General features: G+C 42.3%; 1 protein-coding gene across 1 annotated transcript in view; it reads right to left on the bottom strand.

Moving 5' to 3' along the window:
- Positions 1-1,375: 1,375 nt before the first annotated feature.
- MRPL3 (mitochondrial ribosomal protein L3) overlaps positions 1,376-27,675 on the bottom strand; it is a 41,471-nt gene continuing 15,171 nt past the window's right edge. The window contains exons 5-10 of the mRNA XM_056129356.1: positions 23,634-23,733; positions 21,252-21,312; positions 8,698-8,806; positions 7,286-7,363; positions 5,089-5,166; positions 1,376-1,832 (exon numbers count right to left, since the gene is read on the bottom strand). Of these exons, the coding sequence (XP_055985331.1) occupies positions 1,680-1,832; positions 5,089-5,166; positions 7,286-7,363; positions 8,698-8,806; positions 21,252-21,312; positions 23,634-23,733 (579 nt within the window). The 3' untranslated portion in view covers positions 1,376-1,679. The remainder of the gene's footprint in view (positions 1,833-5,088; positions 5,167-7,285; positions 7,364-8,697; positions 8,807-21,251; positions 21,313-23,633; positions 23,734-27,675) is intronic.

Genomic DNA, 27,675 nt, shown 5'->3' with positions numbered 1-27,675 from the left:
GAGCTCTCTCCATCCCTGTTTGATGCATCTTTTAACAAGTTCAGGATTATTGAATAATAAACAAGTTTTTGTTATTTTTGTTTGTAATGAAATATGACTTGACAAAAGATCATGCCTGTTTTAAAGGATTCCTTTTAAGGAACTCACAATTGAAGAGAAATATGTAACCGATCAATATTATTTGTCTTACTCTCACAGAGCCAATCTGAGTAGAAGAACTCTGTGTGTTAAGAGTAATCTTCTTCTGTATTTTAAGAACAAGAGGAATATTCTATGGGCCGGAAAATACTATGGAATGTTTTAGCAACGATTAATTCTTAATCACAGGAAATCATGTGGAGACATAAGTCTCTTGGATGAGTCGAGCCTCAGAAAACATCTGGAGTTCAAAGCAGGCATCTTGGGGTCTGTGGAGATAGCTCAGGGTTCAGCTGGGTGTGTCTGGCATGTGTGAGGACAAAGCTGAATCTTCTGCACCAAAAAGTTTCCTGAACTCCACCAGATGTGGCACTGGTGGCTTCCAGCACCGCTGGTCCTCATCACTGAATTGTACAGCCTGGCAAGTGTCTTCGGGAATAACCCTGAGCCCAGGCTCCACAGTCAAAAAAGAAAAATAAATAGGATCTGCTGTGTCCTCAGAAATCTAGTCAGAGAAAATCCACTAGTTAAATATGGACTGTTTGTTTTTGTGTCACACCAAGCAGTATTGAGGGTGGTACAGAGATTTGAACTGGGATTGGTTGCCACGAAAGCCAAGCCTTACTCCCTGTTCTATCGGCCCAGTCCTGCGACTGTTGTGAAGCCTAATTATCTTGTCCTAAACAGCCATTAGTGAAAACATATTCTCTTCATATATTAATGAGATTTGTGTAATAGGTGATTAGTAAAAGTATGCTGAATGTACAATGCCCAGTCATTCAAGTCCTTTTGGAGGCAATCAAGAGAAGAGGACCATACCAACCTGACAACTGAGTCATCAGCTAAATATGGCTGTTACTCTGCACACATGGAAACCAGGACCCATATTTTATTGTTTCATTATCTTTCCTTTAGCTGTGGCATATATATTTTAAATTAAAATCTCACCTTCATTCTTGAAGCTTCTAAAGTATAAAAGAATATCAAAATTGTTAAGAATGAAAATGGCTTCATCTGTCTCAGCAATTTCGATCAGAGTTCTCAAACAGTTTTTTGTTGCTGTTGTTGTTTTTGGGGGCCACATTTGTCAGTGCTCAGGGCTTACTCCTCACTCCTGGTGGGATTCTGGGGACCATGAGATATTGGAACTATCCCTAGACTGGCTGCTTGCAAGGTAAGTTTTTTTTTCCTTTCTCTCTGGTCCCAGAGTTCACAGATGGTTTGCCACACATCCACCTCATTCACAGAGACAGATCTTTAATTACGGAAGTTATAATTATAAACATGATGACCTGGAAATACATAGTAGAAAAGCATAAAGCTCACATAATGTAAAGATTCTGTCCGGAAACTGCCAGTGCCTCTACAGTTGACATCTCCATCCTACTTAGCGGGTATGTGTGATGTAATTTTTTCCAACAAAATTCAGTTGAAGGATAAAGGCTGTGTTTACACCTTTGACATAACAGGTCTATGTGGTTCCGTAAGGAAAACAGGATTCCCGACTCCATCCATCAAAACTCTCTGCCCTGTCCACTGGCTCAGGCAAAGGTGATAGAAGGTGCGCTGGGCTGGCACACATTTTCATCATACAAATCTTCCGGGAGTTTCTCTTCATCACCATCGGGGAAATATGTAGGGAATGGTAGGTTTTTACAGAAATCCTTATATGCTGGCAGCTTAGAGTCTCTGACCTGCAGGGGAGAGGGAAGCCAAAGATCAAATTAGTAAATTAGCAATGAAGTTGAAGACTGCGGTTTTTTCTCTATAGTTCATAATCAAAGGAGATCGTTCCTACATCATAAAATATGAAAAAGTGGGGCTGGAGCAATAGCACAGCGGGGAGGGTGTTTGCCTTGCACGTGGCTGACCCAGGTTCGATTCCCAGCATCCCATATGCTCTCCCCGAGCACTGCCAGGAGTAACCCCTGAGCATTGCTGGACGTGACCCCCTCCCCCAAAAAAGCAAAAAAAAAAAAAAAATGAAAAAGCATAAAAGGAACTAAATGTATTAGTGTTATTATGGGTTTTGAGTCACAACTGGTGGTGCTCAGGGATTACTTCTTTTGGACTCAGAGGATCAAATTGGGTGCCAGGATTGAACCCAGGTCAGTCACATGGAAGGCAAGCATCACACTTGCTGTACTATCACTCTGGTCCCTAAATGTATTATTTTATTATGATAACTTTAAGCCAGTGATAAAATCTTCAAGTTAATCAGATACCTCATAATTTGTATCTTATGTGTAACATACACTTCAGAAACAAAAATTTATGTTATATTCCACAATTACTACTTGTATATCAAGTATACCCAAATTGAGTTTTAAATATAAAGAGCTCACAATATTCCTGAAAGGCATCACTATTCTTTACTTGGAGGTGGCTGATCTGGGCCACACCTGCTGGTTCTCAGGCAAAGGGCTCACCACGGCATGCAAGACAGCCCTCACCCACCATACAATCTCTCTGATCAACTATCTTTCAGCAAAGCACTGATTTCTCTATTTACCTAATATTTTTGTTAGTTTTAATTCTAAGGGCACATTAACAAAAATATAAACTTATGGTGAGAAAATCAGCCTACATTTAATAGACACTAAGGAGCTATACTTAAGGAATGGGGACGTGGCTCAGGTAGAGCTTATGCCTCATGAAGAAGCTCTTTCAAGCAAGATAAATAAATACGCAATCGTTCTACTATTATACAGTCTAAATTGCTGGGTTGCCACTGTCTCAGCTGCCCACAATGTAACAGTGACGTGTAATTTCTCTGGCTCTCCTCGTTTTACTGAAATAAAGCTATTTTAGGCTGGAGAGATGGTATCGGGGTAAGGTGCTTGCCTTGCACAGCGAAGACCATGATTCAAACCCCAGTATGGTCTCCAAACACCACCAGACGTGATCCTTGAGCACTGAGCTAGGAGTAAGCTCTCAGCACTTCAAAGTGTGGCCCCCCAAACCAATAAATAATAAATAAAACTTGACTTCACACACAAATAACATTTAAAAATATTGGGTTATGTTTTTCTGGGGGGAAAGAAAAAAGGTAACTAGATTGATTGAAGCTATCGATTCTTTCCATAAGGCTTCATTCAGAAAGAAAGGGGGTGGGTGAGAGGTATCACATGGAATCATACACAGAATAAAATAATGTATAATCATTCTGGCAATAAGCAATGAATAATTTGCTTAGAAAAAGTACACAGCTGCTAGGGGCAGCTAAGTACAGAAAAACATCTATATTAATCTCATTTAAACTGCTCAAGAAATTAAGTTGGGCAAAAGAAAATAAATTAATTCCACCCCTCACCCCCCCGCCTCATCTCCTATCAATATACTAATCCTGGGTTGAACTTTAACTTGGGGGAAAAAGTCATTCTCACCAATGTTAACAATCTTCAAACCAAAAATAAAATCTAAACAGCAACAAAACCAACAAAACTTCCCTAGCTAATTTAATAAATGTGCTGATTCGGCCATTAAATGACCCAAAGAGCTGATTTGTAGTTATTTCTTACCTCAGGTTTTTTTTTGGGGGGGGGGTCACACCTGGCAGTGTTGGGGTGACTCCTGGCTCAGGAACCACATATCACTTGTGCCCAAGGTGCCTCCATACACCTGTTTCAGCTCCTGTGTCTCCCTGTCCCATACCATCTGTATTTTTATAGCTTAATCATACCTGAAGAACATTTCAGATAAAAGCACTGCCAGCTTATATACCCTAATTGTAGATGCCAAGAATTAGAACTCTTGGGGCTGGAGCAATAGCACAGTGGGTAGGGCGTTTGCCTTGCACACGGCTGACCCGGGTTCGATTCCCAGCATCCCATATGGTCCCCTGAGCTACCGCCAGGAGTAATTCCTAAGTGCAGAGCCAGGTGTGACCCGCCCCCCCCCCCCCAAAAAAAAATAGAATTCTCGAAACTGTTTGAAACAAATGACATCTTAGTTAAAGTCCACACTATAGTCGAAGGCAAAACGTTTCCAGCCTAACCTTTAACAAATGTGCAAGACTCTAGAGGAGGTATTTTTGTGCACGTAATCTTTGTTGGGCATTATGACTCCCCTGCATTCCCCAAAACTCCCTCCACCATCTATTTATTTATACTGGCAAACCAGTCAGAATCTTTTGAAGAAGAGGTAGTGCAGGACAATACCACTAGAACAAGAAAGTGAAGAGTTGCAACAAAGGGAATTTAATCACACAAATACCCTACCCTATGTTATCAGCAGAGTCTATTCGTAGAAATGAAAGATATATCCAAAACCCAAACTGAAAAACCTGAAGTATAAGAATGAATCTATTTTTGTTGTTACTGAAAAACTGAAATGAGGGCATAAGTAATACTGCGTCTACACACAATGATTTTCAGAATGGAGTAAGTCACCTCTCACTTTCTATCAAGTGAGCCTAAATTCCAGGCTAATACCTTCTTTGTGTTTTATTTGCTGGAAACAAGGCCCTGAGAGTTTGTTTTTCTTCAAATCTATCCTGTCCCACATTTGTTTTCTTCTTTATCTTTATGTTTTTGAACATATTCTTAAAGGTACAGCCAGAGCAGTGCTAAAAAGAACAAACAACACGACTAAAAAGTTCTTAGAACATCTACCTTTAACCACCTTTCATGGTGACACTCTCATCTAGTTTCTACTCTAAGCACTCTTAAAACAGCAAAGGTATCTTTTGGAAGGACAGAGATTACTGGTATTCCATAGAGCCCTAGGTGGCGGTTTCCACCCTTCCCGAAGCTTCCTGGCTTACAGACACAGGTTATGGGTTACTTTGTGCAATTCCCCCCCTCAGGTGCTACTAAGAAGCTGAAAGGTTCAGAAAAGAGCACATGGGGAAATAAACCACTTATTTTCCATCCACACTCATAGGTCATTCGAGATTTATGGTTCATATCCACAGTCTCAATGTTGGAAAATGAAGGCGGTGCTACATACCTTTACTAAGCAATTTTTATGTCCAGGCACAGAGCCATTTACATAGATGATATTGTGCTTTGTATTGATTCTCCACACCTAAAAATGGAATTAAAATTTAAGTTAAAAATTGGGGAATGTGCTGTAATTAGAACAAAATGTAACTCAAAGCTAAGGCTTTAAGTAACCTGTATAATAATATAATGTATGTACTTCTAAATGATAATGAGAATTAAAACAATTTAAATCTTCTAAAATTAATTATGACTATACCACCTATGTTCTACGGAAGTGGGAAAGACATCTTCGATATGTGACTAAGTGATCAAGACTAAATTATTTAGATACTATCTAAATTTCCCTTGTTGGCACTATTAATAACAAGTGGAAATTCAACTTTATTTTAGTGTTTTGGGTTTTCCTGGTTTTTGTTTTTTTAGAAACCGGGGAAGGCACCACCTCTACGTATCTTAATTTTAAAAGTGATGAGCAGATGGTTCTCAAGCATTTCAACATGAGGGAAAAACATAGGGGAGAAGATGATTGGGAAAAATCAGTACTGAGGGAGAAAATATGCAGGGGGGAAGTAAAAAAAAAAATCAAGCTTGATGCATAGGTCATATTTAACAATGGCTAAATATCAAATACTATATACAAATCTCTATGTGTGTGTGAGTGCACATACACACATACAATAATGCACCCAAACAGATACAAATATAGTAAACATTAAAGCAATACAAGAGAGAAAAAAATCTTCAATTATAAAATTAAAAAATTCTGCTGGTAAAATTTTAGAAATAAATCATATCTAGAAATGACTGGAAGAACATCCACCAAAATATTACTAGTGGTTACTTTGGGGTGTCGTCTTTTCTTCTGTGTACTTCCATAATTTGGGGACTATCAACATTTGTTATTTGTTTAGTAAAAATCAGATGGCGGTGCCATAGTTCAGTGGGTACTGTGTTTGTCTTGCAAACAGCCAATCCTGGCACCTCATACGGTCCCCAGAGCCCGTCCGGAGTGATCCCTGAGTGCAGAGCCAGGATAACCCTGAGCATCACTGGATGTGGGCACCCCTACCTCAGGAGGAAAAAAAAAAACTTACCAGATAACACCCCAGTACAACTCATTTTCACTTAGATATGACATATATTCCTCAAATCAGCAGGCTAAACTTTACCTCCCCTCCCCACTCGGGACATAACGGACATGTGATATACACCCCAATCCTTTCACACTGCTCATTTCTCACCCCTATGAGGTCTCATCACCCACACCCGCTCTGTCCACCCACGCATCTGACACTGAATCCAAGGTAATCGGGATATAACCTACTTTTCTGTCTCATGAAACACTTATATAGATTTTGACATAGAAATTTCTATTTAACATATGTAGGCACAGGACTTTAGATTCATTTTTTTAAACTTACTTTCTTCATAGGGTCAGGGATCTAACTTGGGGTCTTACACATGCTGGGTGTGTACTTGACCACTTGAGCTATAACCCTCATCCCATTTAAAAAATAAGACATACTGATTTCAATCTTTATATTTTAAAAAATTAAATCTGTATTTTTTAAGTCACATCTATATGGTAAAAATATCTTCCAGGTCAAACAGTAAGCTGATTTAGTTTTCTTTTTTTGAGCCATACCCAGCTGAACTCAGGTCACTCCTGGTAATGCTCTGGGGACTCTATACAGTGCTGGAGGTCAAACTACGACTGGCACAAGCAAAGCAAGTGCTAGTCTGGCCACAAGTTTTTTTTTTTTAAATGGCTGCACATTCTAAGGCTTGAATATTAAATGAATACACCACCACAACTACAACTCACACATAAAAACACACTCATTCTTCACATGTTTACCACCACTTGCAAAATATGTTAGAACAACCATACACAGATACATATCCCTTTGGTCTGTTTTTTCTTCACAGATGCAAACTAAATACATACTCTATTGATTTTGCACTTGATAGCATAGTGAGTAGGGTGTTTGCCTTGCATGCGGCCCACGCGGCAGACCCGAGTTTGATTTCTCCGCCCCTCTCAGAGAGCCCAGCAAGCTACCCGTGATGTATTTGATATGCCAAACACAGTAACAACAAGTCTCACAATGGAGACATTACTGGGCCCGCTCGAGCAAATCGATGAACAATGGGAGGACAGTGCTACAGTGCTATTAAAAAAAATCACTTAAGAGACTTACTTTCAGCCCATATGATGTCCTATCTATGTTTCCCATTTGTCCAGGCATTTTAGTTCCAGGCCAGACTCTGGCAATATCCTAAAATGAGAGAAGCAAAATTAGCACCTACATGAAATGAAATGAAAACAAAGACTCAGGGTTTATAAATCAACAGCTTTGTCAAAAGTTAACTGAGTTAGTCCTTCTTCATTTTTAGCGTGATTATGTTATCCATTGGAAACAGTTTGGTTCACAATGTTTTAATTGTAAATACACCTCAACCATGTCTTATTTTGAATACATGCCACATTAATAGGATTGCAAAAGAAAAAAAAAATGTAACCAAAAAGCACATCCATGGAGGTGCCACGCCTGCTACTCCCAAGCCCTTTTATAGTGTCCCCATCCATTCTGCACAAGGAACCAATTTGTTCTGTCTGGTTTATTTTTCTGATCCACCCCTTTTTGCAAAACTAAGCAGAGATAATATGTGTGTTTATTCATATCCTTGAAATTACTCCATTGTTTATAATGACCTCAATTCTTTTCTGGAAGTGCAGAGTATTCAATTGAATAGAAGAAGCATAGTTCATTCATATAAACTCTCTGGTGTGGGCATCTGTGCATGCAATTACAAATAATACAATAATGACAAGTGCATTTTCCTATGTGGGGGAGAAAACCTTCAGGGTAAGTTACAAGAAGACAGTTAGGTCAAAGGCAAATTCATTCTATTAGGTGTTGCCACATTTCCCTCCACAAAGGATGTCCTATTGGCATCCCACCAACAAGGTCAACAAGGTATGAGTGCCTGTGTCCAGACTCCTGCCAACATAGTGGCAACAGTTAGAGTTAGATAACAAAATTTGTCAGGTGAGAAATTAGTATCTCAAGAGTAACTGTATTCTGTATTTCTCCTATTACACTAAGCTGATTACATGGTCAAGTTGTAAAGACCGATCTTGTATTATGCTATTGCTCTGGAGTATAAAACTCTCTCACTGATTTTATAACTCTATGAGTTAACAACACAAAAGCCCTTCTCCCTTTTCTGCACTTCTAATAGGTCTCCATTTCTTCTTTACTGCTTTCCCTTGTACCAGGAAATTCTTTGGCAATCCTTCCAACTGTCTCATTTAAGGCAAAAACAAATGCGTGAAAGACCCAGTGGGGTCATATGGGAGGGCATTCTAATCCTTTATTTCCTATAGCTGAGTGAGAAAGTAGGCAGAAAAGAATTGGGAACACTAGCGATTAAGTACATGGGTTGTCATAGTTGTAACTACATGATTCAGATCTGGTTCTGGAAAGACAATGACGCCAGGACCCATGAAAGTTTGACAAGTAACGGGACCTACCTACAGACCAAAGTACTATCTCTGTGGCAGCTGAAATTTTAGTAAACAAAAAGCACATAACCAAATCCTACTTACACCAGTCGCAATAGCTCCAGGTCTCCTGTGGGTCTTGGTCTGACCGTGAGTCGCTGGCTGGCCTTTAAATCCCCATCTTTTCATGACGCCTTGGAAACCCTTACCGATTCTGAGCAATATGAACATAAGAATTTACATAATGAGCAGCACATAAGATATTCCCAATTGCATACTTTTTGACAGTACCTCAGAGTTTTAACAAAGCTCCTTATCTAAATAACTAGGAAAGGCTACACAAGCAACCCTGCCAAGAACAGCCCTTTATCCCTGTCCTGATTTGCCCTCTTTCCCGGAGGCTCATTCTGTATAAAATGATTAATTCAAGATTAGGAGACAACAGCTATTTAAGCAAAAGGAATTCTGCTTAAACACACAACTGTTATCATAATCCTGTTAAACACCACAGTGAAAGTTATGTTTGTGCTGGATGTTTCTAGACACTCCCAAGTACCAAAAACAAAGGTGGTGGGCATCAATTAAGATCCTACTGAGACTTAGGCTCTGGTGTCATCACCTCCCTTTGGGTCTGGAGGAACCAAGGGACCCACTTCTAAAGACTGTACTACTGTAACAAATGTCAATGCCATGAGGTTACAAAGAGGCAGGGGGCCTTCATCCTGGCATCCATTCTCTGCTTTCCCAGGCTCAGCTACACTGCAATCTCTCCCATCGTCACTCTCTAGCCAACAGCAGTGAGCCGGCAGCTTGCCCCTGACAGTGCCGTGATCCTCCCCAAGTCCAGACTTGAGATAGCTGATGCCCCAGATGCAGTCTTGAGACCCGGGCTGGAGGGATCCAGTTAAATCACTTCTGGATCCTAATCACAGAAACTGTGAGGCAACAGTTACATCTTGTTCTAAGAACTTACACTTTAGGGTAATGTGTTAACAGCAATAGATAACTCATGTAAGAGACTACTAAATAAAACAATCAGAATGACCAAAATGTAGACCAATTAAAGAAACCAGGTGGACATTGGGGTCAAGGCTAGAGTAGGAAGCAAATGGACAATTAATAGCAAGGAATACAATTTTTTTAAAACTATTTTAAGGCTGAGGAAATAGCACAGGGGACCCTAGTTCCATCCTTGATACTACATGGTCCACTCTAAGTACTGCCCATGTATGGCCCTGGTGGTCCCCAGCACTGCAGGCCTGGGGTCTGAGCAGCATATCACTGGATCCCAGCACAGAGACTTTTAGCGCAGCTTGCTGAATATCCCAGGGAGGGGCCTCTGGGTCCCTGAGGACTGCTTGGGGGCCCTGCCCCCGGAGTATTTCAGATTTTACATAAAACCTGGTCTTCTCTGCTAGACAAATACTGCGTGATGCAGACAGAAAGCAAATAGTAAGGCTTAAGCATTATTAAAGTTTGTCACTGCCAAATATATCAGTACATATGATAAAATGAGAAGACTAGAATAAATTCTGTCTGGAATAGATACACTTTTATAGACTCTTAAAAATGAACGATTCTTTTTCACTTCACTAGATAACAGGCCAACCTATTTAATGAAGTATTCCCTCATTCAACAACGCTAGCTATTGTTATACAGTGCACAGTCCAGGCTACTTACAGAACAGACCCAAAGCAAAATGCTTACGAAGATCATGTAATTTTCACAAGGACTTGGCTGTCCATTTGACAATGATCACAATAATGGGCTAAAGTAAAATCACTGAGAGTAATTTTTAAGGAATGCAACATAAAAACAATACACATGATGGGAGAACCTAGAAGCTGATTCTTAATAAATCACAGGCCAAAATTGTTTGTATATGAGTAATCTAAAAGTACCTGCATCATTTCTTCACACGACTCAACTGAACACACCACTTACAGTGCCTAAAATTATTTCTTGTGTTTCTAACACATAAAAACTTTTATCCCTGACAAAGAGCTAAAATGGAAAAATCACTCTGAAATTTGCAATGAGATTAATGTTTAAGAAAAAAAAAACTATGATAATCAAATAGTTCACTAAAATTGTTTCAGAAAGTGAAAACATTTCCACCAATGGAAATTTGAATATGCTGAATTTTGAAACTAAAATGACAAATTAAAAAGTTGATGATTTAAAAAATTTAAAAAATACACATAAAGAGTCATTTGAACATAGACTACTGTTTGTCAAATAATACCTAAAGAACAAAGCAAAGGGCAGTGGCATCACTAATGTAGAGTAAACATGCTCTCCAAATAACATCCCAACACTGGCCATTCTCGGCACAAAGTTTGCTGGTACCATCTAAAATTTCAAATGGATTCATCTCTTACTTAGAAAGAGAAGGAGTGAGTCTGTGTGCCAAGAAAACACATGCCAGGTAAATTACAGAAGATAATTGAGCTCATTTTAAGAGTAAATGATAATACGATGAAAGTGGAATCCTAAAAGTGCTAATTATCTGCTGGCTAATTACAGACTGTTTTTCAATCTAGTTCTAGAATACATCATGTTGTTATACGTGTACAATGGGAACCTCTTCAACAAACAACTTTAAACAAAAGGAAGAAGCACAAATGACATGACAAATTATTGGCTTCATTCAGATTACGGGCACCTGTTGATCCAGGGGTGGTCCAGGTAGCTATTCTACTGCTCCTCTCAGCTGTCACCCCGGAACAAAAAACAAAAGCAAGAAAATGAAGTAATCTATACTTAGCATGCTGGGCGTGCTTCAAATACAAGGCTTCCACAGGTCACAGAAAATAAACCTTGATTTTACTGAAAATGACACATTTCACAGACCACAAGCTTTCTCTTACACCCCCCCCCTTTTTTTTTTTACCTTGGGTACATTTTTAGTGACAGCAGGGAGGGGAGGGTGAGGGAGGGGGCTTAAAAATAAATAAATAAATCAAGGAATAACTCAAGCCAGAAAAATCACAATGCGAGAAGTTCCAAATATAAGACACAGATCTGAAAATTAGGAAAACATAAAAAAAAAAAAAGTCTTCTCAGGGGGATATACACGTGTTAAATCAAACATCAAAACACACTGACGGGGGACAGGGGATGGAGTGATAGCACAGCGGGTAGGCAGTTTGTCTTGCATGCAGCAGACCTCGGTTCGATTCCCAACATCCCATATGGTCCCCCGAGCACCGCCAGGAGTAATTCCTGAGTGTATGAACAGGAGTAACCCCTGTGCATCGCCAGGTGTGACCCAAAAGAGAAAAAATAAATTAAAACAAAAACAAAAACACGGACACTGCAAAGTTAGCAGACTTTGCTTCTTTGTCTGCTCCCCCTTGTACAGCCCTGTTTGCGAAGGCCAGCAACTGTGCCTTATTTCCCTCGTGCCCAACCCAGACATGGTGCAGGCACGTGGCTGCTGACGACAGCCGAGCCTTAGGAAAGGGGGCTCTAACTCCGTCTAATGGATGGACTTTGAGAAAAGTTTAAGACTGTGTTTAGAGGCCATGATTCAAAGCATCCTGCAGAAGACCGTGTATGACTCATGCTGCCCTTGGCATTCTACCAGTCTCCAGAGATGGCAGTGCCCGTTTCCTTCTGCATCCAGACTGTGAGAAGTGCCCAAATGTCCACCGGCAGTCACACAGCTCTGACTCCAAACCTGTCATGTATGTCACCACGCAGAGGATAGTGCCATGGACCAGTTTGGTCCTGTGTGTGCAGAAACAGCTGAATGTGCAGGAGCGAGGTGGGGTCAAGTCCTTCCCTGCTTGGTCCTGTGAGAAATTCCTCCAGAATTTCATCCCTCAATCCCCACCCCGTGTTTCCCTCAACACCATCCTCATCAACCTTTCCTCACCTCTCTTTCCTTCTCGGGAAGCAAGCTACTGCTGCTTCTCTTAGCCACCATCTACCTTCTGCTTTTTATTAACATAATGTGTGTGTGTGTGGGGGGGGGAGGGGGTCTGACTGGGAAAGGGGGGTCAGGGCCACCCCTGGCTGTGCTCGAGGATCACTCCTAATGGTTTTCAGGGGACCGAATGTGGTGGCAGGAACGAGCAGCATGCAAGCACCTTACCCACTGCACTCTCTCCAGACTCGAAAGGAACTAGTTCTAAAATTTTAGTAAATATTCTAGATCTCTCAAAGCAAAGAGACTAGTAAAAAGAGCCCTTTCTTATCCGTCTCACTCAGGTTCAAACAATGACTCACGGCCTGTTTGCTTCCTTTAAACCCTCCCCTGCAGCTCCAATTTTAAAGAAAGAGAAAACGCCCAACATTCTATCATTTTACCCACATGCTCCAACAGGGGCTGTGAAAAGGCTAGGATTTTTGTTTGGTCTTGGCTTCTTTGGCCACACCAGGCAGTGCTCGAGGCACCTGGCTCGTGCTCGGGAATCAGCCCTGCCATGGCACAGGGACCATACGCGGTACCAGGGGCTGCACCAGGCTCAGCCGTATGCCAAGGCAAGATTCTTAGCTGCTCTACTCACTCTAAAGGACAAAATAAAAACAACAATTCACATTTAGAAAAAAAATATTAGCAATTCTTAATATCCTCCCAATGATGTTCAAATTTCTACGAATTCGTCTAAAAACTGTTCTCTGTTCCTCCTTTAAAAATGTCTGTGTGTCATAAAAAAAGGGTGGGGGTTGGAGTGATAGCACAGCGTGTAGGGCGTTTGCCTTGCACGCGGCCAACCCGGGTTCGATCCCCAGCATCCCATATAATCCCCTGAGCACCACCAGGAGTAATTCCTGAGTGCAGAGCCCCAGGTATAACCCCTGTGCAATGCCGGGTGTGACCCAAAAAGCAAAGAAAAAAAAAAAAAAGAAGAAGTCTGTGTGGGCCTGGGAGCCAGGCCTGTGGTGCTGGGGGCAATCGAACCAAGAGTTTCAGGTATGCTTTGCCACACTTGTGTCAAAGCCTTCCCCCCATCACTTCCTCCCAGTTTCCTGTTTCCCTAGTGTTTTCTGAAGTTCCTTCATACTTGCTGCCATTTAACCTGCCTGACCCTTTTCTCACTGTACAACAAAGGGCAGGTGAACTATGGGTTGCATTGGCTACTGGTTTTTATAATTTGTTTTTTTAAAACTTACCAATTATGGTTCCTTTTGAACTTTAACAGTAGAGCTTACTTACAGCAGAGACCATAATGCTCACTCTTCTTATCGTCATTCTCTGGCTTCTGAGAAAAGTTCACAGCCCTCAGAAGTTCTTACTAATAAGCCGGTGTTCCCTATACCTCACCCCTCAGGCAAGAACCCTACTCTCCCATTCCACAGGTGCATCAATCACACCCACCCAGAAGTAGCCCAGTCATTCGATGAAGTCTCAGAAGAGAAACTGAGTCCTGTCTGCTGAAACTACCTCCCACATGACAACTGGAATGAAATTCCCAAGATGACAAGAGTATCACACAACTACCTCCGCTTTTGAAAGCAAAATGGCAGTAACAATGACAAAAGCCAATTAAAGCACAACCTTAAATGGTCTCCTGCAACTTTTGCAGCTTGGTCTTTATAACTCTGTCTGGTCAAACTTTTCAACACTGCCCACCACGAATTCTACCCCTGAACCACCCATGCATCGAGACCACCACAAGTTTGGGTCAGAGCAGTTTCTACCAAGAATTCCTACATGGACCACCCTTGTGGTCATCACTCATTCTGTTCCTTTTACCTCAAACAATCTAACCACTAGAGTAGCAACCTGCTATTACCAATAAGAACACAAAGTTTGCCATCAAGTTTTGCATCAGCAGCAAAGTACTTTCTTTAAAAAAAAAAAAATCAAACTCCATTCTGCATGTTGTTTTTAAAATCAGAGCCATTTCTAAATTAAGCTTTAATTTTTGCCTCTTCAACTGATTTATGCTGTAAAAAGTTTAAGTGACTTGTATATAACCTCTCAGAAAAACAAAATCAGTACTAAATGGAATAGAGGACTCTTGACTTCTCGACGGATGCCCAAGGTCAGATCATACTTTTCTTTTTTTTCATTTTTGGTTTCTGGGTCACACCCAGTGGTGCTCAGGGCTGACTCCTGGCTCTGTGCTCAGGAATCATTCCTGGACGTGCCTGGGGGGACCATATGTGGTGCTTGGGACCAAATCTGGGTCACCACATACAAGGCAAGCATCTTATTCGCTGCACCATCTCTCTTACCTCAGGCTACATTTTTTAATAAACAGCAGAGGTGGTAGAAAGTATAAGAATCATTAATATAAACCAGTTTCTCTATAGTTGGACATAATACTTAAAATACAAGGAAATGGAGATTATTAGTTCCTAGCCCAAATCAAGATTAGGTATCTAGATAACTGATTGATCAAGAACAGGAGTTAGATAAAAATTAACTGCAGAAAATTACCACTGACTATCAAAACCAGCAATGTTCAATGTAATGTTCAAACCAGCAATGGAAAGATTATTTTGGTTGGAGAAATAGGACAGGTGGTAGGGAACTTGCCAGGGGTCAGATATCGGGTCCCCAGGCCCTCTAGGAGTAATCCCCAAGCTCTGCTAGGAGGTGGCCAAAAATGAACAAAGGAACATTTCTTGTAGAATTTAACTTAACATCACTTTGTTTGTTTGAGTCCAATTGTCCAAAATGTTTTTGTTTGTTTGTTTTGTTTTATTTTCTTGGACCCTGCACACCCAGCGGTGTTCAAAGCTTACTCCTGGCTCTGCACTCAAAGATGACTTCTGGCAGGTCTTGGGGGTCCATGTTGGGTGCCGGGGAGCTAACCCAGGTCAGCCATGTGTAAGGCCAATGCTCTTCCTGCTGTACTATCACTCCAGCCCCATCTTCTAATGCTTTTCTTGCAGACACACATAGTTTCTTCTGTATGCCAGGGATTGAATCCAGGTCAGCAGAGTAAGTGCCTTCCTTGCCATACTAGTACTCTGAAAATGCTTTTAATTTAATTAAATTATTTTTATTTATTTTTAATGCTTTTTAATTTCAAGACAAATTCCAATAAATAAAAATAAATTTATTTTACTAAACTACATATATATGTATATATATGGCCTTACTAGCTAATTCAATATGTCCATCATAGTTTTTAATTCACAAAAACTAGTATGGCCCACTTTTAATCTTTTAATTATAGACTCCCACCACTTCCACAAATGCATCCCGATGTTATCTGTACACTTTCATGTCTGCATATTCCAAAGTGCACAGCACCTCAACTGAAGATCTGGAGTGTCTGAATGATTTACTAGGCAATTCCATATTGTCTACATGTCTGATGGATATACAGAGCACCCAAGTCCCCTATAGTTGAATTTTCTAGTTGCGTTGTGCTCTGTCACGTACAGTTAAAAGCTGGTGCGGAATAACTAAGCAGCTGTAACTTTGTAGTATGACTTTGTGATGATGTGACCTGAAATGCAAGAATTCTGTTTCTTCTAAAAAGAAATCGTACACTTCCCATCTATACCTGGGAACATTTTTATCAACAAGTGACCGCTAAGGGTACCTGGCTTTAGCTCTCTGACATTAAACAGAGCTCACTCAACAGCACAAGCGCCAAATGCTCCTTTAAACCTTTTACAAACAAGGGGTATTTCCTGGCTACCTTAAATGAAACCAGAAGGTCACATTTGCTGTCTTGAGTTCAGTTTGGTTTTCTCAAAAAAAAAAAAGGAAAACTCAAAATAACCAAAGTTATGAAAAACCCCAAGAGTTGTCTGAAGGTCTTTGGAATGGGGAACTTTCTCTCGGTCTTCAGGAGATAATACTGCCACGTGCTGCACGTCTCTGGCTGTTTGTTTGTTTCTTCATTAATAAAGATAAGAGTGAGATATGTCACTTGGACAAAATCAGATTTTTTTAAAAAACAATTTTAGAATGAAAAATATCCTTGAAAACCATTTAGTTCCCTGCCCTTGTGTTAAAGATAATGAAATCTACATCCATGGGAGTTAAGCCGCTTGGCCAAGGTCAAACCCCTGGTCAACGGAAGCATCTGGCCACATTTTCAACCCAGGTCATACTGTCTCCAGAGAAACAGATTAGCACAAAAATACTCAGCAAATTAGTAGAGGCATAAAGCTATTTCAAGGACATCCTCATTACTCTAAGAATTCTTGATGTGGGAAGTAGTGTATCATCTTAACATTCCTGGTTATTACTTTGCTGTAAAAGGGACAGAATAAAACAGTGATTTTCAGCCACTTGTCTGTGGTCTAATGCTGTTCCACAGGCTGAAGCAACTTCTAGCATGCAGTAAGAAGGCAATGACCTGATGTGCTAGCAAAATATCTCAATTGAATTTTTTTTTTGGCCACACCCAGTGGTGGCTCGAGGGACCATACGGGATGCTGGAGATCAATCCTGGGTTGGTCATGTGCAAGGCAAGTGGTACTATTGTACTATTGTACTACCATTGTACTATCGCTCCAGCCCCTCAACTGAATTCTTATTCATTTTAAAGGGTATCTCCTTACTGAAGGAAACATTTTTTGAACAAAATAAATATGTGAATAATAAAAAAAAATTCAATTTCACCGGCAACATTATCTGCAATTGGACGGGCTGAAACAAAAGTCCTTATGTGTTAATCTGTGTGAACTCGAGAGGCAGGGCTGAGGATTCTGAAATGAGAAAAGGCGTCAGCAGGGAAGTACTCCTCGGGAAGCTCCAACACTGCCCTCTGGACCTCAAGCTTCCTCCCGGCTGATCAGGGCTGACCCCAGACCCAGTGAGGCGACCCCCGCCCCCCGCAATCCGAGCTTCACACATCTCCCTGGAAATTCTGAAACAGATGCAATGTGACAACCGCCCCCAGCCCGGGAACCCACCTCCTCCATCACCAGATCGAACCAGCATCTTTTTTTTTTCTCTATTGTCTGCACTGGTCTACGGGATCAATAGCCCAAACAAAGGAAGCCCACAAAACTTTTATAACAAGTACTGGACGTAGAGGACAAAGCAGCAAGTCTCTGGTCATAAGACAAGTACAGGAAGGGACTGAGAGGACTCAAGCCTCAACCCACTCTCAAGACGGCAAGTCCCAATTACCACCTGTAAGGGAAAGAACATTCTCACCGGCTATGAAGGACCTAAGTGTCAAGCAGGAGGACAGTCCCCCAAAATGAGAAGTAGTAGTAAGGAAAGGACACAGTTATATTTAACTACTTTGGGGGGGCGAGGGGGGCACTCAAAGGGTGCTCAAGGGAGTGGGGGATTGCAGGATCCCTCCTTTGGATGCTTAGCCAGCGAACACCTGGCAGACTGGTTCAATGCTAGGACCTGAGGCTGTGGTGCTTGGGACCCTGGGGGCCACCCTGTGACGCCAGGGGTCAAACCCAGTCGGGGCCATGCTACACGGATGCCCCAACTGCTGTGCTAACTCCCAGGCCACAGAACAAACAATGTGAAGCAAAGGAAATAGACCTGATCTCCCAACAAGGGCGTCAGCGGCAGGAGCAGGGAGAGCCGCATTCAGGGCTAGTGCCCTCCGGGCTCCTCTGCTGCTCTCGAAAGGAATTCAAATCCATCCACACGAGGAGGAGATGGATTCTGACAAATTTACAAGGGCCTACAGGCGCCCTGAGGACATGACGACAAGCCTGCTCCAAGAGTCATCAGCAACACTTAGCAAAGGTCAGAGAAGGCCCAATGCATAGCTCTCCAGAGCACAGGGCACTCCAATACGGGCCACTGGAGAGAAGAGGAACACGGCGCCACCGTCTCTGTGACAGCCACGCTCTTCTCAGATGCAGCCCCTGTCCAGGGACGATCACCAGCGATGTCGCATCCCAGCCGGCACTCTCCAGTTCTTTACCAGCTCTGTCAGCAGAGGCTGGCACGTGGCTTTATACAACCTGGTTTTTTTGATACAGGACGCAGAACAAAACAAAAACACTTGTCTATTTATTCACCTCCTACTGAGAAGATGTCCAAGCATTTCAGTGTTGCTGTTTGGGGTCTTTAGCCAGGGGTCTCGGGGATCAGCACTGGCGGTGCTCGGACCCCTTTATGCAGCGCTGGAACTGAGGCAGGGACGGGTGTGCGCAAGGCACAGGCCTGGCCCCACGACTATCTCTCCAGTCCAAAGGTGACTAAAGCTTTAAAAATAACTTGAAAGAAGGAACCCAGGAAACCCAACATTGCATCTGCTATAGAGGCATCGGAAAAGTGAGGCTCTGATCCCAGCTGGAGCACATCTAACCGCAAAGATCTGCTAACTCGGTGTCTGCTTTGTGGTGCAGGGCTTTGCAGGATGCAGCATCTGACTTGCCAGAGAGGCTACGGGCTTAACAGACTATTAACTGTGTGTAAATTAACAATCACTGTGAGGCATCTTAGTAAATGTGATCATTAAATCAGAAATTAAAAAACTGAAACCCTCTCATTCGCAACCCACACAGACGTATCTCTCTTCAAGTAACCAAACCCAAGATGTACAGTGCCAGTGTTCTGAGTTCTGAGCGGGGGAGGGAGGGAGGGAAGAGGGAGACAGAATACATCAGGGATTCTAGAACCCCAGTAACTAGAAATGAGCCTGGACCCGGAGTGTAAAAAAGGTAGAGGACCTGTCTGCCTATCTATCTCCCTCTGCTTCTAAAGAGCGCCACAAAGGAAAAGGTACCCACCAGACTTTCAAGGGCCCATTTCTGAACACAGGCCACAGTACAGAAAAGGGGGTGGGTCTGACTGCGATGGAAACTGAGGCGAGGCTGCCACTTAACTGGCTTCTTGAGTTAAAGCCACTTTTGACTGTGACTGATCCTGAAAATTACACCCGAGCACCTGTGGAACAGAGTTTATTTTACACAAGGTTCCTAATCAGAACATTAGTGGGGCACAGGCCAGGCCACTGCACCGTCAAGTGACAGAAAGGGGGAAACCAAGGCACATGAGGAAGTGGCTGATCACCTACAGTGATAGAACACCATTCAGGAATGGACAAGAGTTGTTATTTAACAGCAAGCCTTGGTCATATGGATTCTAATAACATATACCAAACAATTTCTCCATAAAGCAGACATAAAAACTTGGTTACTTCATTCCATTTCTAACTAATAGAAAAACTACTCTGAGGTGGGCTGGAGCGATAGCACAGCAGGTGAGGTGTTTGCCTTGCACACGGCTGACTCGGGTTCAATTCCTCTGTCCCTCTCGGAGAGCCTGGCAAGCTACTGAGAGTATCCTGCATGCACAGCAGAGCCTGGCAAACTTCCCATAGCATATTCAATATGCCAAAAACAGTAACAACAAGTCTCACAATGGAGACCTTACTGGTGTCCGCTTGAGCAAATCAATGAACAACTGGAGGACAGTGCTACAGCGCTACCCTGAGGTCAGACACGTTTCCTGGCCAGAGAGATAGCTCAAGAGGCTGGAGCACTGTGCACTGGAGCTCTGAGTTGAATCCCCCACACTGCAGGGACCCCACACACTGCCAGGAGCAGCCTCTTACGTACCGGGCCAGAAGCGGCCGCTGGCACTGCCAGGTATAGGCCCCAAATTAAACCAAAGAAAGACAAACAAACCCACAGTTTCCCAGAGACTCTCTAGACAGAACTGAATTTATCTATTACGTGACAGATGGCAAGACTCGAAAGTACCCAAAACATCAATATCAAAAATGACAGAACCAAAAATACCACTGCCCAATCTAAATGTGATTCAAGCCAGCATATCGTTAAGAATTACAGTGACACAATGATTTCCACCCAGATAATCCGTGTGCGTTAAGGATCAAAAAGAATACTCTGAAGTTAAGGAAGAAGTTTCACCAAGTACTCACTGTCACGTTACTGGGAAGGTCTAAGGAGTAACAGCAATACTCTTTCCTTCCAGCCTCAGATAGGCTTTTTTGTACATGTGGAGATGGGAGGAGGCGGGATGAGTTAATCTGGCAGTACTCAGGGGCTACTCCTGACTAAGTGCTCGGGTTGGAACCCAAGGCTCCCACAGGCAAAGTCTGTGCTCCAGTCCACTGAATTCTCTTCAAACTTCCTAGCAGCCTTTTAACTGATACAAAAAACGTTTTATAATTACCCAATGAGAAGCTTGAGCACTGAGATCACTGAGATCACTAACATAATAGCAAAGCTTTTCTGATTAAACTGCATCCTAGATTGAGACACAACAGTCCATTTTTAGATTATACAGTGACTTCGGAAGGATCCGACCTGCACTTATGACTGTGACTATGGATTCATTCGTATCTCACCACCTGGTATGTAGTCTTTGTTCTCCAAACAGAAGTGGGCACAGGCCAACAGAACCCGAGTCACATGACCTTTCCCTTATCCCCATTGCAAGCCTCAGTTTAAAGTGTGTCCTGATGTGGACTGTACACATACAGCTACTAATTCAGTACAATTTTATTTTACTTTATTTTTGGGTGGCACTCTGGGAACCATGTGGGATGCCAGGAATCAAACCTGGGTGGGCTTTGTACAAGGCAAGTGTCTTATCCATTGTACTATCTCTTTGGCCCTAAGCTCAGCACAATTTTAGGACTAGGATATATTCAATGACATTAAAGATTAGAATAAAGATTAAATAAACTTTATTTACTGGTTTGGAAAAGAGTGTTTTCTTACTGTTCTCTCCCTTTTAATATATGGAAAAAAAAAAAAGAGGAAAAGAACCTCTTTTGTGACCTACGTTTTGGCCGTGACGTCCACATACTGTCCTGGGCGAAAGTGAGCAGCGTAAAGAGGAGTACCTATAGGACAAGACAAAAAAGCCAGCATGAAATTATCCCTGCAACAGCTGTCCTCCACAGAGACGACATTCAGGAAGCCCTGGAAGCTATCAAGTTTCAAAAGCAGTAGGACATTCTCTCGAGTCATTATAATGATCAGAAACACGGACAACAAACTTGTTTAGCAAACATGCTTCTTAACTGACTGAGCACAGGCTGGAGGAGAGGGTGTGCCCAAAACAGGCTCAGGGCCGGAGGGAGGCCAGCCCAAGCTGGCAGGTGGGCTGGTGCCTTTGAGAGACCCCAGAGGTGAGGGCTAAAGAGAATCCCCACAGTAACCCAGTGCTCTGACTGGTCCATGTGTGGGTTCGAGGCTTCTTGGTCATTTTGATGAATAGCAGAATACTGAATTACGGTAATTTTCCTACTCTGTATAAAGAAAACAAGGTAAGGTAAGGTAAAGGCCCTCCCGTTGATCGTCGATTTGCTCGAGCGGGCCCAGTAACGTCTCCATTGGAGACTTTGTTGTTACTGTGTCTGGCATATCGAATACTCTCGGTAGCTTGCCAGGCTCTCCGAGAGGGGCGGAGGAATCGAACTCGGGTCGGCCATGCTGGCCGCTTGTAAGGCGAACGCCGTACCCGCTGTGCTATCGACAAAAACCAAAATAACTAAAATACACTGGCGCTGGATCAAATATTTTTATTCTTTATTGAAGGCAAGTTATCCAAATTCAGAAAGCCTCCATATTGAACACATACATGTTCATCCCATGTCGGGTAGTGATTAGGCTGCATGTAATACCCATGTAAGTTCAAACACATTTTTGGTGTTTAACAGTAAAAAATATAGTTACTGCAGCATATGCCCAGAAATTTACTGAAAAAACTGATTATAGGTACTCCTAACTTTATAAACAAACATTCCAAAACCAGTTGCGGAGAAATAAAATCTTACTTTAACTGCACTTGAGGAACATGTTAAAGGAATTACATAAATCAAAGTCCTTTATAATACTGTTTATAAAAATCATTTAATTTGGCAATTAATCTCCAAACATTTTTAGGTACTTCCATGTACCGAGAGAAATGCGTTTTAGGATAGCTCTAGCCTGATTTTACAGAGGGGGAAAAAACAAATCCCGAAATTGAGGGGCCAGAGCAATAGTACAGCAGGTCAGCATTTGCTTTGCACAAAGGTGACCTGGGTTTGATCCCCGGCATTCCATATGGTCCTCCGAGCCCTGCCAGGAGTAACCCCTGAGAAAGCAGATATGCCCCCCCACTCCCCCCAAAAAAAACAACTTAGGAAGTGGCTACATTTCTGAGGGTGAATGAACCATTGATATATCCATAGAAACATCAATTTCAGAGTCTGAACTAGAACAAAAAATTATGTGGACTAAATTTCTACTATTGTTAGTTTAATTGCACTTACTTTAAAGTTGCAAAACAAGTACTTCAAAACCTTTTCTAGTTGTTATTAAGGCTGATCATAGTCAGTCCAGCTAATAGGGTCCATTGCAACTGTATTTTATTTCAAGAATTCAGCTCAGATGTTAAAATGCCAAATTTTGACACACTTACTATTCCTTAGAACTGAAGCCCAAAGAGCAGGAAACTTTCTGAACACTGAAGACTTCAGGACACTATTAACTATTTCAACCAGAATCATTATATGCTTATATGCTAAATTTTATTTTAATGTTCTATATTACACAAACTATTTTGAATTTTTTTTGAAGAGGGAAGCCAGTGGTGCTCAGGGCTTATTCTTGGTTCTGCTCAGGGACTTCTCCTGGAGGGCTTGAAGGACCTTTACGGGTATTGGGGATCAAATCCAGGTAAGCCGCAAGCAAGGCAAAAGCCACTGTGCTATGTCTCCAGCCCCCATATTTTGAAATTTTTTAGATTCCTATTTTGAATCTCCACATTAAGGTGCTATGGTTGGTCACTCTCCCAGTTTGGGTTCTATTTTCAGGTTATGTATAGCTAGATTTTCTCAGTGAGAAATCTAGCTACTCTTCATCTAATAGAATGAAAGTCTCCTGTGAACTTCATATCTTGAAAGTTGGCGTATTTATCTAGATGTGAAACTCTTTCCACATTAACAACAAAAGTGTTCCTCCCTCTCTTAATGGAAACAAAGAATTCTTTACAGTTCTACTCTTAAAAAGAAAAGGGCTTGTTTGTCCCAGGTGATTAAATTGGATATGGTTTTATATTTAAAAATAAATGTTTGGGACTTTGTATTTTGGATTCAGCTTTATCAAAAGGGCTGGCATTAAGCAAATCACATATTTGGGTATTTTTACCTCCCTCCTCTCCCTGACCTCAGATTACCTGGCTTAATTACAGCATTATCTGTGACACGAAAGATTTTCACTTTCTGCTTTGGTGGCAATCCAAGTTCTCGGTAAAATTCCAATATAGCTGGAGATTTCTAGAGGAAAAACAGCACACACAAATGATACATTAAGTACTAAAGGTGGAGTCTAGCGCATAGAGATCAGAAATCAAGTCCTTAACACCCCAGGAAACAAAGAACGCCTCAGTCCCTTTACAAAGAGCACCCTCACTCCCCTCTTATAAGTAATCCACTGCACTTAATATCCAGCTACGTAATACGTGGCCTTGTATACAACTAGGAGGAAAGTTCTTTGTTTGGTAGCACAGGGAATAAGAGTTGGACTCATTCAAATTCTGAGTGGAGTTCTGCAGGTATCAAGAGCCCCAACCCTGGGAAAGGCAACTGTTTACAATGGTCTCACTTTTAAGCAGCACTAAGAAAACACAGGAAGTGATGTTTAAATACGTGATGACAAACTTCAAACTTGGCCTGATGGACTTTGGCCAAACTACTCTGTCCAGGTCACAGCCTCCTCACCCTCTCCAAGGCAACTATGTCAATCCCTTTTGTAAATTGTCCAGCACTGTTTCCTCCTGCTCACTTGCATGCATCACGCTGCCTCTTACTTCACTCACACGCAGGAGCAGTAAGAACACTGCCTGGCTGGGAGACAATGCAACAGGCTGGAGCACATGCTCTGTTTGCAGGAGGCCCTGCTTCGCTCCCCAGCACCGAAGAGCTGGAGCAAGCTCGCACACTGCACCGCCAGGTGTCGACCAAATAAATATTAAAATAGTTTTTAAAAAGAGCACTTCCTCATCACCAAACCAAGCAAACTGCCTGCACTAGCACTTGGCTGCCGTCAGCTCCCCACTGCCCTCCTGGTCCCAGAGAGGCACCTGGGCAGCTCTAGGAAAGGCCAGAGTTGGGGTCAGAGAGTACCGTGGATCAGGCACTTGTTTGGGGCTGGTCATCATTTATGGTCACCTGAACAATGCCAGGCATTAATTTCTGAGCTCGGAGCCAAGAGTAAGCTGTGAGCAGTCGGGCACGACCCAGAAGGCAAATCGGAAGAAGACGGGTGACAGAACATGCCAGGACTAGGCCCTGCTGCCCAGAGACACTGACTTCAGTGGACTAAGAGGGCATCCAGGAGGGAGTGTTTCTTTAAGTCCCCTTTAGGATTCTGAAGTGACACTGAGGCAGGGGATCACAATGACAGAACAGTCCATACTCCAGTAAAAGTCAACTCTGATGTACTGATGCCAACCCCGTTCACCATTTAGGGAGCTCTAGATCTGAAATGATTCCATCATTGCCTCTTTGTACTGGAACTTTGCTACCAGTACACAGCCAAAGCTGTCCTAACAATGCACAGGTTAAGATAAAACTTTCTCTCACCTACCGTGGTCTCCTTCTGCTGATTCCTGGAAAGGCTTGCTGACATTACCTTCCGCTCCCACCCCCCCAAACTCACTCTCATCAGACATGACCAGCTCTGTAGCTCTGTGCGCCGAGCTGAATGGTGACTATTGTGAGGGTCACCCACTGGCTCCATAAGCTTGCATAATCATTGTACTCCATCTGACAGGTAACCCTCGTCTCCTCAAAAGACTTTCACTTGTCTTCCAGGCACTACCCTCAGATCTCTCATGGGCTAACGACCCCACGTGTCTCATTTCTATCCTAAACTCTACTCCGAACTACAAATTCTATGTCCCAACTCTGAGTTCAGCACCCTGCTCTGACATCAGCCAGCAACTCAAGTTTAACCTGTCTACAGTGGAATGCCACAAACTCCCCAGTGCCCAAGTCTGCTCTCCTGTGATTTTCCAAATCTCAAGCAATGGCAGTTCCATACTTCTGTTGTTTGTAGTAGAAAATAAATTTAAAAAAAAAAAAAAAGATCTGTTCACTATTGACTCTTCTTCCTCAAATCCCAGGTCCCACCCCAACAATGCTTATTATGGACTCTGTTTGAAAACACACCCCACATCAACCACTCTCCTCCCTACCCCAAACCAACACCTCTACTTGGATGACTTCAACAGACTACTAACTGGGCTCCAAGCTTCCTGACTCCTGATGGGTGATGGAATTTACAGGCTACCAAGATCCTTCTAACTCAAGCTATATCACATCTCCACAATGGCTTCAAACTCAGGCAGAATCAAGCCCGAAGTCCTATCACAGTCTATAAGGTTTTATCCATCCTGACCTTAACGCTTATCGACCTTCCAGTGTAACCTGTCTCATTTGCAACACATTCCTCACTGGCCCAACAACAAATTCAGAACAGCCAAAGATTATTGGCAAATACTGACCTCCTGCGGAATACTTTCCTGCCAGATATTGGGGTCTCTGCCCAGGCCATCCTGAGACCTTGCCTATATTGCAACTACTGTTTGCACTGCTTTGAAGTTTTGTAATTAGAACTGAATTACATATCTACTTGCTGGGTTGTTAAGATTTGGATCTGGACAAGCAGGGGGTGGGGTTTTTGTTGCGGTTGTTAGTTTTTGAGTCACACCCAGCTGTGCTCAGAGACTTCTTAAAACACGATACATAGAGCTTCCATCTGACCCTGTGATTCCACTTCTGGGCAGATGTCCCAAGAACACAAATACACCCTGTGAAAAGACCAATATATACCTAAGTCCACTAAAACATTATTTACAATAGCCAGGATCTGCACACAACCCAAAACACACAACAGCAGATGCATGGATAAAAAACTTGCAGTACACAGACACAACAGAGTACTACTCGGCAATGAAAAAAAGATGGCATCTTCTCCAACATAAAAGGAATCTGAATGGTGTCTAATAAAAATTAAAAAAAGAAAAAGGAATCTGAGTGCAAAGTGGGTCAGAAAGCAAAAGAAAAATACTGAATGATCTGACTTGTGGAATATAAAGAAATTAAAGGGATTAGATAATCCCCAGTGGAAACAAATCTTGAGACATGATTATACAGAACTAGAAACTGAGGGTTGGGATGGGGGTACACTGTGGAACAACGGTGGAACGGGCTGGACACAAGGTGGAACGGATAGTTTAGCAACTTTGCAAGCGTCCAACAGTGGCTTCAGTACTGTTATAAACTGACACTGCAATAAAAAATATTATGTACATAAATTAAAAATGGCAAAGGTAAAGGCCCTCCCGTTGATCGTCGATTTGCTCGAGCGGGCCCAGTAACGTCTCCATTGGAGACTTTGTTGTTACTGTGTCTGGCATATCGAATACTCTCGGTAGCTTGCCGGGCTCTCCGAGAGGGGCGGAGGAATCGAACTCGGGTCGGCCATGTTGGCCGCTTGTAAGGCGAACGCCCTACCCGCTGTGCTATCGCTCCAGCCTTTTTAAATTAAAAACCAAGTCTATTGGCTACTCTGAGTTCACCTCCTTGAGTATAACATCAAAATCAACTTGCTTTTGTCTGAAACAGCATTTGCAAATGACAAAGATAATGATCATTTGTCAGTGCTAGAACTTAGATCTTCCATTATTATGTTATATTCCTTGGCATCAAGTATCTTATCTTACATTTCACTATACGGAAATAATTTTATAAACATTTATAATAATCTAGAATTTAAACAACAAAAAGACTTGATCCAAGTAACTATAGACTAAAAACTATTGACTAATACAAATAAAAGAACAAATACCTGTTGATTATCTTCCAGTTCCACTAACTACCAAAGTCTTAATTTTTTTTCTTTCTGAAACAAATAGTCCCCAGCACTGCCTGGTGTGGCGCTGGAAGACCCTGGTCCCCTGGGTCTAAAGGGTCCTGCAGCTCCACAAGCTCAAACCCTAGCACTGACCCACCTACCCCAGTGGGCTGAGTATTGAGTGGCCTGGGTCCCTGACCACTGTTTGGGAGAATTCCCCTCCCCAATAAATCAATGAACAAAGAGTATAGAACTGATTATAAATTGCACATGAGAAAACCTACATGCTCAAGTGAAGAAAGGATGCAAAAAGAAGTTGGTACAGAGACAAAATACTTTCCTTAAGAATTCTAAACTTC

Source organism: Sorex fumeus, unplaced genomic scaffold (genome assembly GCF_029834395.1).
Source record: "Sorex fumeus unplaced genomic scaffold, SorFum_2.1 ptg000072l, whole genome shotgun sequence".
NCBI classification, from domain to species: Eukaryota; Metazoa; Chordata; class Mammalia; order Eulipotyphla; family Soricidae; genus Sorex; species Sorex fumeus.
Note: the sequence above shows the minus strand (reverse complement) of the source record. Positions and strands in the feature narration are given on the sequence as shown.